The sequence below is a fragment of the Muscardinus avellanarius genome, assembly GCF_963383645.1.
Source record: "Muscardinus avellanarius genome assembly, chromosome: 1".
Taxonomy (NCBI): domain Eukaryota; kingdom Metazoa; phylum Chordata; class Mammalia; order Rodentia; family Gliridae; genus Muscardinus; species Muscardinus avellanarius.
The window spans coordinates 101551545-101566178 of NC_137786.1; the positions used below are offsets into that span (position 1 = coordinate 101551545).

At 53.4% G+C, this 14634-nt stretch overlaps 1 protein-coding gene across 1 annotated transcript in view; it reads right to left on the reverse strand.

Moving 5' to 3' along the window:
- The window catches only part of NRG2 (neuregulin 2), a gene marked incomplete at both ends in the record, with an annotated part of 221668 nt that overhangs the window by 24427 nt on the left and 182607 nt on the right, over window positions 1-14634 (reverse strand). The window contains 2 exons of the mRNA XM_080710688.1: window positions 6471-6589; window positions 12647-12818. Coding sequence (XP_080566814.1) covers window positions 6471-6589; window positions 12647-12818 — 291 coding nt within the window. The remainder of the gene's footprint in view (window positions 1-6470; window positions 6590-12646; window positions 12819-14634) is intronic.

Here is a 14634-nt window from a genome sequence, read left to right on the forward strand (position 1 = left end):
GAGGCCTGCTGTGGGCCTTGGCTGTGCTGGAGAGACCTTAGCCTGGGCCTGCCAGGCCCAGTATGGTTCCCTCTGCAGTCACGGGTGGCAGAGGCTGCCTGTTGCTGTGCCCTTACTGTACTCCTCCCAGGCCAAGAGGGCAGTGGATGGCGGTGAGGATGCTGAATGGCGGGGCTCACAGCTGCACTACTGGGCTTGTCTCACACATACACATCTGGGTTCACTGAGGCCCCGGAGGCAGAGGAAATGGAGGAAAGATGGCGCTCTGAGCTGTGGTGCATTGAGCATGGCTACCAAAGCACACCATCAGGGGGGCAAGGCCCCAGAAAGGCCAAAAGATGATGATGGGGGAGCTGTCACAGAAGGTGTGTGTGTGGGCGGGTAGTGACCACAGGCCTCAGGTAGGCCACTTCTATAACGGCAGGGCCTTCCCCGGTCACCACAATCCAGTTCTGTTGGTGGCGAAGCCGTACCCCAGGGAGATGTGCAGACTGCAGAGGTATCTTCACACTGACGTCAGTATACTGTGCTAGCACACCTGGGTCCCCAGGCAACATATTTACACTCCTTTGTCAGTGACCTGTATTTCTTTACTGTGTCCTCCCATGTTTGGAGGAACCAAAGCGGCATATGAGTTCTAAGTGGAAGGCTGACTACTCTCCCGACATCTCTACATGGATGGCTCACAGTTACCCCAAACTCAACACATCCCAAACTGGGCTCCCAGACATCTGCTCCAACCATCCTTTTCTTCCATCTTCCCTGTGCTGGTGACCAAATGGCACAAACTAAACTCCTAGAGGATGTCTTTAATCTCTTCTTTATTTTCTATCACATCGGTCCACAAGGGCTGCCCTTTCTCGCCTCCTCAAGAGACTCCATCTGTGTCTCCTCACTTCCTTCCCTCGGATGACCAAGCGCCCCTTTCTCCACTGGTCATCCTGCCCTGGATCTCGCCTCTGTCTCTAACCCTTTTGGTCGGCAGCTGCCACAGTGGTCTTTACATAGGCAAGCTGGGTCAATCCTTTCCATGACTGAAGCTCTCTGATGTCTTCCCTTTGCACTCAGAATAAAGTCCCCAACTCCTCTCAGGTGTAATCTGAGCCTTACCACTTCTCTCCTTAGCTCTCTGGGGATGTTCCCATCACACTGGCCTTGGTCCAGCTCCTCTAACAAGCCAGGTGCCCTCCTGCTCAGGATGGGCCAAACAACCTGACCAGGCCCCTTCCTTGTTATTTCTCTTAGCTTTAAGACTTCTACTTGTAGCACTCATTCTAACCTAAGTGACAAGGTCTGCCATTAGAATGTAAGCTTGAAGGCAGGAGCCATATCTGTCGCCTTTCACTGATTCCCAACGTCTAGCAGAATGCCTGGCACGTAATAAGAGCTTAACAAATGTTTATTGAATGAATGAATGAACACATACATATCTGACTCAGAGAAAAGTGTCTCCTGCTGCCATTCCAGGGGCTAATCTGGTGTCCTTGGCCAACTATGATATAACACTTTCTATATATTAAAGCATCATCTCCTATTTAATACAAATAGCCCTGGAGGGTCATTAGGGAGATGAATCAAAACCACAGTGAGATACCACTTCACACCCACTCGGATGGCTGGAGTAAAACAGACAAGAACAAGTGGTGAATCTGTGGAGAAAATAAAAGCCTTGTGCACTGCTGCTGAGAATGTAACTGCTTTGGAAAATAGTCTGGTAATTCCTAAAAAATATATACCATCTGCGCCAGAAATTACACTTCTAAGTATATTCCCAAGAGACTGAAAACCTATGCGCAAACAGAAACTTGTACATAAATGTCCATGGCAATGTCATTCATAACAGCCAGAATGGGGAAACATCCAAATGACCCAATACAATACAAACAGATAAATGAATAGATAAAATGTGGTACATTCATACAGTGGAGTATGATTTAGCCATAAAGAATGAAGTGCTGATCCGAGCTACAACATAACTGAACCATCAAAACCTTAAGTAGAAGGCAGTCATTAAAAGCTGCATATTGCATAATTCTATTTATATAAAATATCTATAATAAGTAAATCCACAGAGGCATAAAGTAAATTAGTGGTTTTCTGGGGCCAGACAAAGGGAGAAATGAGGAGCGACTGCTAATAGGTATGGGCTTTCTTTTTGGAGTAATGAAAATGTTCTGGACTTAGTGGCGGTAGTTACATAACTTGGTGACTATACTAAAAACCACTGAATTGTATACTTTATGAGGCGCACTACCTACTACATTAATGAGGCACCTTAAATTGTATACTTTAAAAGGGTGAGTTTTATGGAATGTAAAGTATACCTCAAAAATTAATAAAAAATGCCTGGGAGGTGTAAAATCAAGAAGTTGTTAGTGAGTCAGTGGAGCGAGAAGGGACCAGGATCAGAGGTGAGAGCTGGCACTGCAGCTGGGTCTCCCTGCCGCCCACCCCACCGCCGCAGCGGCGTTCCTTCTCTCCACGTGGGAGACTTCTGCCTCTCTTTGGAGGCCCAGGCCCAGCATCTCTTGAAACACTGAAGCCCCATCTTACTTCTGGTAGCCCTTTCCCCTTAGTGCAGAGGCCTGACTTTCCTTCTCAGCCTGTTAGGAAAGACAGACAGTTTTGAGTCCAAGTTTAGCTTCTTGCCTTTTTTTTTCTTTTCTTTTCTTTTTTTTTTTTTTCCATTGGGGATTGAGCCTAGAGACATTCTACCTCTGAGCTGTACCCCCAGCTCTATTTTATTTTTTATTTTGAAACAGGGTCTCACTAAGTTGCAGAGGGCCTTGCTAAGTTGCTAAGGCTGGCCCTGACCCTGCAGTACTCCTGTCTCAGCTTCCCAAGTACTGGGACTCCAGGCGTGCACCACCATGCCAGGCTAGCTTCTGCCTTTTGAGGGACTTTGTTGGTGGCTGAGACTGAGACTCCCTAGAGCGCACCACGTGGTCATGCTGAATTTGTGAGTGCGAGTGTGCATAGGTACAGGCGCGTGTTCAAACAGCCCTGCGAAAGCCAGGGAGGGCTTCCATGGCCCCGTGACACAACACCTCAGGTCAAACCTGCCTGCTCTCTGGGGCAAAGGCTGATATCCTGGGCCTGGTATAGTCACCTCTGGATGTTGCCAAGTTCCCTTTCCCTGGGGAAAAGGCAGGCCCAGCATCTCTAACTAATCTAACATTATCTAATTTAGAGGTGGTTGGGCCTCTGAGCTGGGGCTGTTTGCTGAAAGCTCCACACACCTCTGTGGGCTCCTCTTCTCAGCCAGTGTAGGAAGTCCGGGGCCTCCTGTGAGTCCACAGAGCTGTGACTACAAGGAGGGCCTGCTCTGGTTTGGGGAAGGAGCACTGGGCTCCACCCAAAAGAAGCAGTAGCCATCCAAGAGCCGGAGTGATGCCCCTTGTGCAGCCCGCTGCTCCTCCACGCCCCACCCCTGTATCCCTGGCCTCCCTGGGGCCTGGGCGGGCCTAGCCAACCCACCTAGGGATGAGTCAGAGGGGGCAGTGGCCTGCCCTCCGCCCCCTCCTCAGGGTGTGGTTGCTGCAGGTCTCCTGGGTTCTGTGGATAAACAAGGAGCCCAGGCCTCTCTGCCTGGGAAACTGTCCCTGGCATGAGCCTCCTGGATCACCTCCCCACATCGAGAGGTGGCTCCTGCCTGCCACAGACTTCACAGGGTAGGTAAGCAGGATGTCAGCCTCCATATCAAATTTGGGGTTCCAGAAATTTAGAGGGAAGGGGCTTATAGATCAGCCCCATAAGGAGAAAACTGAAGATGAGGAAGGTAATGTGCTTAGGGTTGCATGACCTAGAGCTGGGACTAGATAAACTCTCTGAACCCTTTCCATTGCCCTGCCCTGCTGTCCTCCTGCCAGGCTGCAGGCACAAGTGCAAGGAACCCTTGGGCAGCAGGGATTCCAGATCTGCCCTCCGTGTTCATCTTTTCTGTCTGGTTCCTAAACTGATCAGAGCATGGCCTACCACAGGCTGAAGAAATGGCATGAGGGATGGGACTGTAGCTTATCTGAGGGGCCTCACAACCTTCCCTGGCTCTAGGCCCCGAGCCTCAGGCCCCGTGCAGCAGAGAGGGCACAGCTGTGGCCTTTCGCAAGGAGCCCTTCCTCTTCCTCTGCTAGTAGTGCCCCAGAGGGAATGCCTCTCTATGTGGTTCCAGCAGGGCCATGGCTCAGGCACTCTTCTCCCACAGAGACAGGCCTGGAAAAGATAGCAAGCACTCTCCCAAACACAGTGATGGGGCCAACGGGCTCAGGACCTGAGAAGGGTTCATCAGAATCCATGTTCGTGAACGCATGTGTGAACACAGAGGTAGTGGGCTGGGCTGCTGTAAGCGTGGAGCTGTTCCAGGCCCTGGCCTCTTTTCCCACTCCACTCCCTCAACGTGGGAGAAGCTCTTTCGCAGTAGGAAAGAATACGGGCGACACAGAGCAGGAGAAAGCGTCCTGACCCATCCTTTCTGTTCTCAGACTCTGACATTTCTGGAGCCAGTTTGACATCTGGGTGTCCCAGTTTTATATGCCAATAAATGAAGATAGTTTAACTTGGGTTCTTGTCAATTTTAACCAAGAAAGTCTTAATAAAACAGGAAGCTCCAAATCTAAGGTGGAGCTGAGAATATCTGCCCACTATGAGAGGTGGCAGGTGGTAGCCCCCCCCCCCCAGGCATGGCCCACTTCCCAGGCTTGGACCAGGATGAGAGAGGTGGGGTTCAAGTACCCCTACGGCTGCCATGCCCACTCTGGCACATGGAGGAAGCAGTCAGGTCTTGGAGCAGGTTGTAGGTTCTTCAATATAACATTTACCAAGTCACTCCTGGGGGCCAGGTGCTGTGCCAGTGTGGCGCAAAGGCTAGACACCCTCATGGAATCCCAAGGCTACGTTTCACATTGTACAGCTCTATCATTAATTACCTGCTTGGCTTTGGCCAAAATATTTAAGCTCTTTGAGCTTCTCATACTCTACAAAATACATCCTGAGCCTGAGTCAGGGTTCATGAGGTAAACGGAGTCTGGCTCAGTAATGTAACTCCTGGGGAGAGGCGTCACCCCTGTTGCTTTTGAAGCTCACCCTCTGCTTGGGCTATTATATCCACAGAGAGAGTTCAGTGGCAGTATGGGAGCTGAAGAGTGAGCTTAGGCTAAACTTCAGGAGATCCCACCACCAGACCAGCCGGACCTCAAAGTGGCCCAGAACTGAGCTGGGAGGGACATTGTAGCGGGCTGACGGGGGTTAAGGAGGAAGCTGCCTGGGAGAGATGGCACGGGAGAGAGAATGAGAGTGGGATGCAAAGGGGTGACTACAATATGGCTGGAAAGACTGGGCCAGATCAACCAACTCCCTGTTCTGTGGCTCCATGGTGGGGGCATGGATGGACGAAAGTGCTTTAAAAGGTCACCGCTCTGATGCAGGTGCCGGATGAAGCCTGAGCTGGGGTTGCCTTGAGGTGAGGTTAGAGAGGGCAAGATAGTTGTGAGAAAGATCCTAAAAGAAGACTGCCTAGGACCTGGGGGCTCAGACTTCTTCAACAGAGTAGCAAAGGAGACCCAGGTGCCCAAGAGGCGGGGGAACAGGGCTTCACCCATGCAGGGCAGACAGGGTCTCACCTGGGGCAAGGAATGTTACAAGTTCTTTTAGACGATGTTGGATTTGGGGAGTATTGGAAGACTGGTGGAAAACAGGCAGGGAACAATAGATACAGGATTTTATTCTGTGACAGGGGCAGGACCGAAAGCAAACCCCAATAAATAGGTGGCTAAAAGGTATGTTCAGGCTGTGAGTGCTTGGTGGTGGAGGTGATTTTTGACATTTGGAGTACGAGGGCTAGAGTAGAGGGGCATCGCCTGAGGACAGGCAGCTCTGGTGGGAGGACAGGTGACTTTCCCGTCAATGGAAAGAACCAGGGCCTGAGAGGACAGCGCAGCAGGAAGGCTGGTGCCAAGACGAGAAACTGAGGGATGTCTTAAGGCTCTGACCTTGTAAGTCGGGGATAGAGGATGGCCCTGGGGTGAGGGTTTGCCACCCTTAGGGGTCCCAGGCACACATATCTCCAGCCCAGGGCTCAGTGGTGGTGCCTGGCTGCGCTCAGGTGCCTGGCAGAACAGCAGCAGCAGCAGGCGGCTCGCCACGCCCTGGGCCTGCCTCTCCCCCAGCCCCGCTCCTGGCAGCCCGGCCTCCCATAATTGCCTTCTAAAAATATCCTTCTCTCCACCCCCACCTCTTGATTTCAAAATATTTAGTTTTCAGGGTATTTCAAATGAGAGTTGGCGGCTCTTCCAGGCCCAGATAACAAAGCTAAACATTTATGCTTCGACTTCATTTCTCTGAATTGGCTGAGATCTGGGCTTGATATGGCAGCAGCGGAGGGCACGGATCATGTGCAGGCTTCCCCAGGGCGGGCGGGGCACCACCCACTCTGCCAGACCCTCTGGGGCCTTTCCCTTCCTTGAGGGGCCACATACCGCTGTTGACGTTCAGCCGGCCCCGGACGGAGTCCTTCCCCAGGATGTTCTCGGCCTCGCAAACATACTCCCCAGCGTCCTCCACCTTCACCTTGTTGAACTGAAGTCGGGAGTTCTTTCTGGTTAGGGAGGGGAAAGAGGGTGAGAAGAGGCGTGCGCTGTGTGGTCACCCAGAGGCCACCTCTCCCCATAGAGCCACAATGGCACACAGGCTGGACAGGAAGTGGATTTCCTCAGACCAGCCTTTCCTGGGATCCAGATGGAATGCTGAACCCCCAAGCTAGAGGGACCCAGGTCCCCAGGACAACATGGGGAGGGAGGGGGCAGTGGCTACACACAGGTTCCAAATCTACAGATTCTCACATGGATTTTTCTAGGTGTGGGCCTTCTTTGTAATGTTTTTCTGGGGGGGGGGGGAGGAAAGCCAGCCCCTTAGGAAGTCACAGGGCCATGTCCTTTGCCCCCAGCTGCCTCAGCTGTCCTTAAAAGTGGCCGCTTGTCACTGTGGATCTGTGGGGTCCATTCCCTGCTTTCATGAATCCCCAGTGCAGTGTCGCCAGCAGGGGGGCCTCGTGGCAGGTGCGATGTCCTGAGGGCCCCGCCCTCATGAGTGGATCAGTGTCATACGTGGGAGTGGGCTCGTTATGACAGCCAGCTGGCTGCTTCCCCCTTTCTCGTCCTGTGATGCTTTCTGTCATGCTATGGTGCAGCAAGAAGGCCCTCGCCAGGCGTGGCCTCTCGGTCTTGGCCTCCCAGACTCTAGACCTGTACTCCATATGTGTCCTGTTACAGCTGCAGAAAACAGCTCAGATATCCAGGTACCTGGGAGAGCTGCTGTTCCGATAGGCTCCAGTAGCAACTGCCCAGATGCCAGTCCAAACCCAAGTCTCTTCCCCTGCCACTAGGGACACTCTGCGGCCTTGCCAAGGGGCTTTCGTTTCGTTCATTCGTTTAACAAATGTTTACTGAGTACCTTCTGTGCGCCAGGAACTTGTATACCTTAGGAAACAAAAGACCCTGGACTTGATGTGAAAGCCGAGTCCCAGAGGTGTCCCCAGGACACCAGCAGGCAAAGGCAGAGGTGAACTAGGAGCTGTAGTCGGTGAGGACACGGACTATCTCTGGGCATCTGAAGCTGGAGCTAGTGCCCTCTTCATTTAGTCTCTGCATGCTGAGAGTCGAGGACCTGAGCAGGCCCCTCTGGTGCCGTGACTCCAGGGCACCTGGCCCTTGCTCCCCTCTTCTTTTGGAAGCCCTGGCCAGGCCTCTCCTTCCTCCTTGGAGCTTTCCTGCACCTATCTCAGGTTCCTGGGCTCCAGGAGGGCCTCTTCATAGCTTGGACTCCTCCCTTTGCTCCAGTGCTCACGGGGGACCCGCAACCTCCAGATAAAGCCCAGGACCCCAGCCCAGACTGCAGAGGGGAGCAAGAAATAACACAAAACCGTGTTCATATGATGCGACTTTCTCTTTTAGAATCCCAGAATATGTGTAGTAGGTTGGAAGGGACATGGCAGGTGGGGTAGCGTGAGGTACAGCTGCCATTGCCCTGAGCCCCAGGGACAGAAGATGGAGTTTGATGAGGGGAGGTGAGCAGGGAAGGGTCAAGGAGATACAATCTGGCCGGTAGCCCTTACCTGGGCCTGTGCTTTGGAACCCTCTCTCCCGGGCTCAGTCTCTGCCTCTGAAGGTGGGTCCCTCTCCACACATCCTGGCCCAACACTCCCAAACAAGGGCATTCATTGCAAATTAGCCCCTGTTGCTGTGGCGATGGCCTCGATAATCTGCTAACAGCTGCTTGAAAATCCCCTACTCTTCCTGGCTCAAGCCAGGCTCTGTCTCCTTGGCCTGGTGCCTTCCTACAACCCTCTTCTGTCAATTAAAGCTTGTTCTCTTCATTAAGCAGAGCCCTGGAGGCCCCTCTGACTAAGACAGCATCTCCTTCCCCGCTTTAGCCTAATTAGATGCCACAAAGCCCAGTTTTCCTGGGACAAGGCTCCTCCCACTTCTCTGCACCCTGGGCAAGCAGGAGGGGTACCTGGGGGTCAGGGGTAGCTGCACAGGGGATCCAGAGCCAAACCCTGCTTGTCACTTACAGTTGCATTCAAAGGAGCCCCCCTTGTATGACATCTTCTGTAGTGGGACAAGACAGAGTGAAGCTCAAGGGTATTTGAAAGGGTAGAGCTGGAATGTTAAGCAATTGTCCTTACACCAAAACATGTGAGACATGTGCCATGGAGATGCAGGTTCCACGGCAGCCCTCCCTTTGGAGGAACAAGAAAGAGGTGACACACGCCCCCAGGTTTGCTGGCTGTAGGCATCTTGGTTTACTGGGGGCTCAAGGCTCTCGGGGAGGTGGGATCTGGAGACACCCAGGCTCTGGGGCAGGGTGAGGAAGAGGTCTTTTGGCTGAGACCACTACATCTCTCCTCACCCCTAGCTCCAGCTGTGATTCCTAAGGATTCAGGGCTCTCTCCTGCCTTCCTGGCACAGTGCTGACCTGGGTCTGCTCCGCAAAGGGCCCCGCCCTCCCCAACAGCGTCTCTGCTGGCAGGGATGGGATCTGGGCGGCCACACACTTTCCTCAGCGCCTACCTCCCCTGCCTGCCCCAGGGGCCTGTTCCAGCCTGCCCCTCATAAATAAGGGAACATGCGGTTCTGAAGGGGAGGGCCCTGCGCCCAGGGCTTGGGGGGCAGTTTCCTTCTGGCAGAGGAAGGCTGGGGTGAGATGCTGCAATGCAGTAGCATGAGGAGGGGTCTCTGCAGGCCAGCAGAGTAGCCAAGGCCTGGTGCAGCCTAGGCAGGCAGATGGTGCACGCGTGTGAGGGCCGCAGAGCCAGCTGCAAGGCGGAGGACAGAGGAGGGCTGGCCAGGAAGGAGCCTCCTGTCCTGTGCCAGGCGAGGTGTGTACCGTGGGAGGGCAGGTGGGGCATGCAGGTGGCTGCCTTTCAGAGTCACTCCAAGGAGCCCTTGGTAACGGAATCAGAAATTCCCCATCACAGCCCACTCCTCAGCAGCTAACAACTCACTTCTGGGAACACAGAGACAGGACAGGTGGGATAAGGACATTTCAGAGTGTAGCACGCGGGGCAGGATCCTGGGGGGGATTCTTAATACCTAGGAGGAGACCGGACCTAAGCCCCTGTTTCTTGACTAGGTCATCCATTTGTCAGATGAAACTGAGTCTTAACCAGGAAGTGGTTTGTTCAGAAGGTGCCACAGTCTGAAGGGTCCTGCACCAGGAGAGGGGGGCCAGGCCTGCAGGATGCTCACCAATTCAACATGGGATGCAGATCTCCTCGGCCAGGCCTTGGGAAAGGCATAGCCTTCGAGCTCCTCTCATGTGAGGAGCGACAAATCCCTCAACAACGCAATGCAGCCACATCTAAGGCACCACTGCGAGAGACAAAAGCTGCCTAGAGGGCTTGGACACGTTTCCCTAGGATGTGGCATTTATGCTGGGTCTTGGTGAACTTTTTCAGGGACAAGAGGGACAAACTGCACAGCACAGGGAATAGCTTGGGCCCAAGTCCAGGGTCACAAAAGGAAAGAACAGGGGTCAGGAACAAAAAGGCAGCAATGGTTAGGCCAGAAGAACCTCAGAGCTGCTCCTGGTATGCAGCAGGCTGGGCAGACTATCAAGTAGTAAATGGATGATCGCATATGTGTCTCCGTTAGGATACCATCCCCTGTAGTCACGCACAGGTGGAGAGAGTGGAGGAGAGGAGGGCAGCCCCACTCGCGGGAAGCCTTGTGAGTGGCCGGACCACAGGAGGGCAGGGAGCCCCCAGGGGGAAGGGGGCAGGTGGCTCTGTGCCAAGGGCTGCTGAGAGGCATGAGGTCGGGGGGCCGGGGAGCCCAGAGGTTGCTGGGGTCTCTCGAGGGCCACAGCCACGGAGAGGCTGGAGATTGTGGCAAGGTCGTGTGCATGGAGGGTGAAGGATGTGGAGTCAGTGGGCAGAAAACAGACTCCCAGCTGCGTTGGCTGCATGGTGGTGGAGGGAGGACGGGAGAAGGGCAACACCTGGAGGAGGATGAGGAGACAGCAGCCTGGAGGGAGAGCGGTTCAGAATGAAGTGACGAGGCTGAGTTGGCTGGAGGGAGAAAAGGCTGAAGGTGCCAGAGAAAGGAGGAGGGTGGTGCCAGGGCTCAGGGCGGCGGTGTGTGCAGCACTGGGGTGTGAGGGGCGGGCATGGTGGGCTGGGACAGGGATGGGCAGGTGGCGGACACTCCTGGGAGGAATGCATAAAGGGCTGTCACTCTTCTGACTGCCACTGTCTCAGTGAAATATGGCAGAGGTCATCACTGAGATAGCGAGGCTGTGAGGGAGATGGCGGCCCAGCTCCAGCTCCAAGGAGCCTGTCCATTCCTCTCTCTAGGTTGAAGCAGTCTTGGCAGGGTGGTGGGAAGGGGTGGGGTGGCCTGAATTTCTTGGGGACACACAGGAATACCGGCCCCAACCCCCTCCACTGTAATTTCCTTAGCAAGTGGCATTTTAAAGCTATAAATCTTTCCTTTCTTTCTTTTTTTTTTTTGTGGTACTGGGGATGGAACCCAGGGGCTTCTACCTCCAAGCTATACCTTCAGACCTATTTTATATTTTATTTGGAAATAGGGTCTCACTAAGTTGCTGAGAGCCTCACTAAGCTGCTGAGACTGGCTTCGAACCTGTGCGATTCTCCTGTCTCAGCTTCCCAAGCGCGGGGATTACAAGCATGAGCCACCATGCCCAGCAGCCACAAATCTTTGATCTAAACCAAACCTTTGTTTACATTTCTTTTTCTTCCTGGGACACTTCCTGGGATACCCTGTTCAGTCTTCTCCTCACTCTTGGGAGGAGGTCTGGGCTGACCTTTGACCTTCATGCCCTTGTGCACAGGTTACACTAAGGCCCAGAGGCGGTGGGTGATATCAGGCTGCCCTGAAAACCAGATGTGGCCTGAGCACTGGGCTTCTTTCTCCTTTCTTTCTCCCTCCCTCCATCCCTTCTTTCCTTCCTGTCCTGGAGGCTGGTGTTCTACCTCTGAGCTATACCAACCAAACCCTTTTTTATTTTGGAATAGACTTTTGTTAAGGTGCCGAGAATCTTGCTAAGTTGCCGAGGCTGGCCTTGAACCCGTGACCCTCCCATCTCAGCACCCCAAACACTGGGATTACAGGCATGTGACACCACGCCTGGCTTTCCATTACTGTGTTGTGGGGAAGGATGGATATTCTTTAAAATTCTCATTATTTGCATATTGTGGGGGACAAGGAGGAAAATGACAGCCCCAGAAGGGTATGGTTGCAGGCTACTCTTTTGTGGGGTAGAAGAAGCTGGGGTATCCTCAGTTAGAGAAGGATGCCTGCCTGGTTCCCAGGGCCTACTGGGCAAGGTCAGGTGTAACTCTGTGTCGCTGGCTAAAAGATACGGGGGCTGCTCTTGGCTCCTGGCTTCCCTGGCGCCTGAAGACCCTGCCTGACCAACCCAAGGTGGACGAGAGACTGTCGGCCACAGCTTGGAGCCTTGGGAGCTTCTGCATCAGCCCCCTGGAGTACTGATTCAAGATCAAAGACAACCCTCATGCCACGGGGAGACTGTCAGAGGTGCAGATTCCCCTAACACCAATCAAACCTTTCTTCTTACTGAGATCTCTGACAAGGGACAGACTGCTAAGCTGAGAAGCTGGTCCGTCACTTTGTATGACCTCCCAAAGGGCTTTCTGGGGAAGGGGTCAAAATTAGACAGATATGGGAGACTTTAGATACTGTTAGCTTTTTTTTTTTTTTTTGGTGGTGGTGGGAGAACTTGGGACTGAGCTCAGGAGAACTCTAGACAGGGTCTCACTAAATTGCTGAGGCTGGCCTAGAACTTATAATCCTCCTGTTTCAGCTTCCTGAGTTGCTGGGATTACAGGGGTGCACTACCAAGCTGCTAGTTTTTAGGGAAGTATTAGGAACAAGCAAGGACTTCTACTGGGAAAGCTGACCTTGACCACCAAATTGCATCCCACCATCCAGACACATTAGTTTCTTAGTTCCTGTCTGCAGTCTGCAATACACAGTGCCAACCCAGAGCTGCAAGGAGAGGGCCGGGCACGGCAAGGGAGGGGCGTGGAGAGGGGTGGGATGGAGGGAGCCCTGGGCTCTTCTCAGAAGGGCAGGCAGGCAGGGCAGAGGCCGGGATGGAGGCCACTCACCTGCCGTTGCCATACTTGATGCGGATGTCGCGGCTGCGGTTGAGCTCCTTGCCGTCCTTGAACCAGCGGTAGGAGGGCTGGGGGTTCCCAGCTGCCACCTCGCACTTCAGTGACTGCTTCTCGCCCACCTGTCCTGTCTGGCTCTTCATCTTCTTCAGCTTGGGCCGGGTGGCTGTGGGTACAAGGCAAGCAGGTGAGTGTGGGGTCGCACTGCACGAGAAGTAAGGGTTCCGGTCCTGGGGCTGGACCTGTGGAACCTGGAAGCCACCCCTCCTGGTGTCATTTCTTTTTTTCTGTTTTTCTTATTTTTTATTGGCACCTTGTATTCATACTCTTTTTTTTTTTTCATTTTGTGTGTGTGGTACTGGGGATGGAACCCAAGGGCATTCTGCTTCCAAGATAAACCCTCAGGCCTATTTTTTATTCTTTATTTTGAAACAGGGTCTCACTGAGTTGCAGAGGGCCTCACTAAGTAGCTGAGGCTCTCTGCAAACCACGATCCTTCGGTCTCAGCCTCCCGAATGCTGGGATTACAAGCATGCGCCACCACGCCCGGCTCCTGGTGTCATTTCTTGGTCAATGCAGACAGTTTTTAGCGCCTGCAGTGACATCAATGTGCTGCCACTTTTGCTTCTTCTGGAGTTTCCTTCGTGCCGGGATGGCACTAGGAGCTTTATGTTAGCTAGTAAAACCTTCACAATAACCCCAGGAGTTCACTGCAGTGTTTAAACCCATTTATAGGTGGGGAAAATAAGGCTCATGAGGGTAAAGTCACTTCCCTAAGGGGAGATGGTGGAACTGGGGGGAGGGGTCACACACAGATCATGGCCCCAGTGGTCATAATCTAACTCTTATCCCAAACCCCCAGGCCTGTTCCAGAGGACACAGGCAGACCAAGATCTGGGACAGAAGCTGTAACCTGGCGTTGCCAATGCCATGGCTCATGAAAGCCTGGGGCGGTGCAGCCAGAGGCCACCCTCATCCTGGGGGTGGGGCTCACTCAGCTGAGAGCTACGGGATGGGCTGGGAGGTGGGGGAGGGGAGCAGGCAGGGCAGCACTGTGGCTTGGTCCAGTGGGGTGGGCTGACGCGTGCGTGAGCTGGAGCAGCTGTGGCTGACAGGGCACGGATTGTGCTGGTGGGAACAGACTCAATCATGGACACAAAGCTGTGAGTGCCAAGCTGTGAGGCTTCTCCTTTTTTTCTCTTTTTCTTTTTAATACTGAGGATGGAACCCAGGGGCATTCTACCCTCTGAGCTACACCCCCAGACCTATTTTTATTCTTTATTTTGAAACAGGGTCTTTCTGAGTTGCAAAGGGCCTCACTAAGCAGTTGAGGCTGTCCTTGAACCATGATCCTCCTGTCTCAGCCTCCCAAATGCTGGGATTGCAAGCGTGCGCCACCACGCCTGGCCGCCCGTTTTCCTAAACACCATTCTGATTTCACATGCCCAATTCTCCCATGCTTCATCTCCTTGCTCCTTTCCCTACCACCTTAAAAATAGTCCCCTGTTGCTAGGCAGTGGGGCAAGTCAGTGTTTCTTCTGGGGTAAGTAAGAATTTCCATCAGTGCATCCCTTACAGGACACGCAGCATGTCTGCGCACACTCCCATTTGGTTTTCAAGCTCTGTGAGACAAGTGTCGGGCTGACATTGATGGTGTGGAGATGAGGTGCAGCCACTTAGCTGGGCAGCCACGGGGTGGGGCGGAAGCCCAGGTGTCTGGATTTGCAATGTGTCAGGCTGGTAGCAGGCTGGTGCCTGCTTGTGCAGCTTCATCTTAGTTTAAGAAATAAAAATAGAGCCAGGCATGGTGGCGCACACTTGTAATCCCAGCATTCGGGAGGCTGAGACACGGAGGGTCACGGTTCGTGGACAGCCTCAGCTACTTAGTGAGGCCCTCTGCAACTCAATGAGACCCGGTTTCAAAATAAAGAATAACAAATAGGGCAGGAGGTGTAGCTCGGAGGTCGAATGCCCCTGGGTTC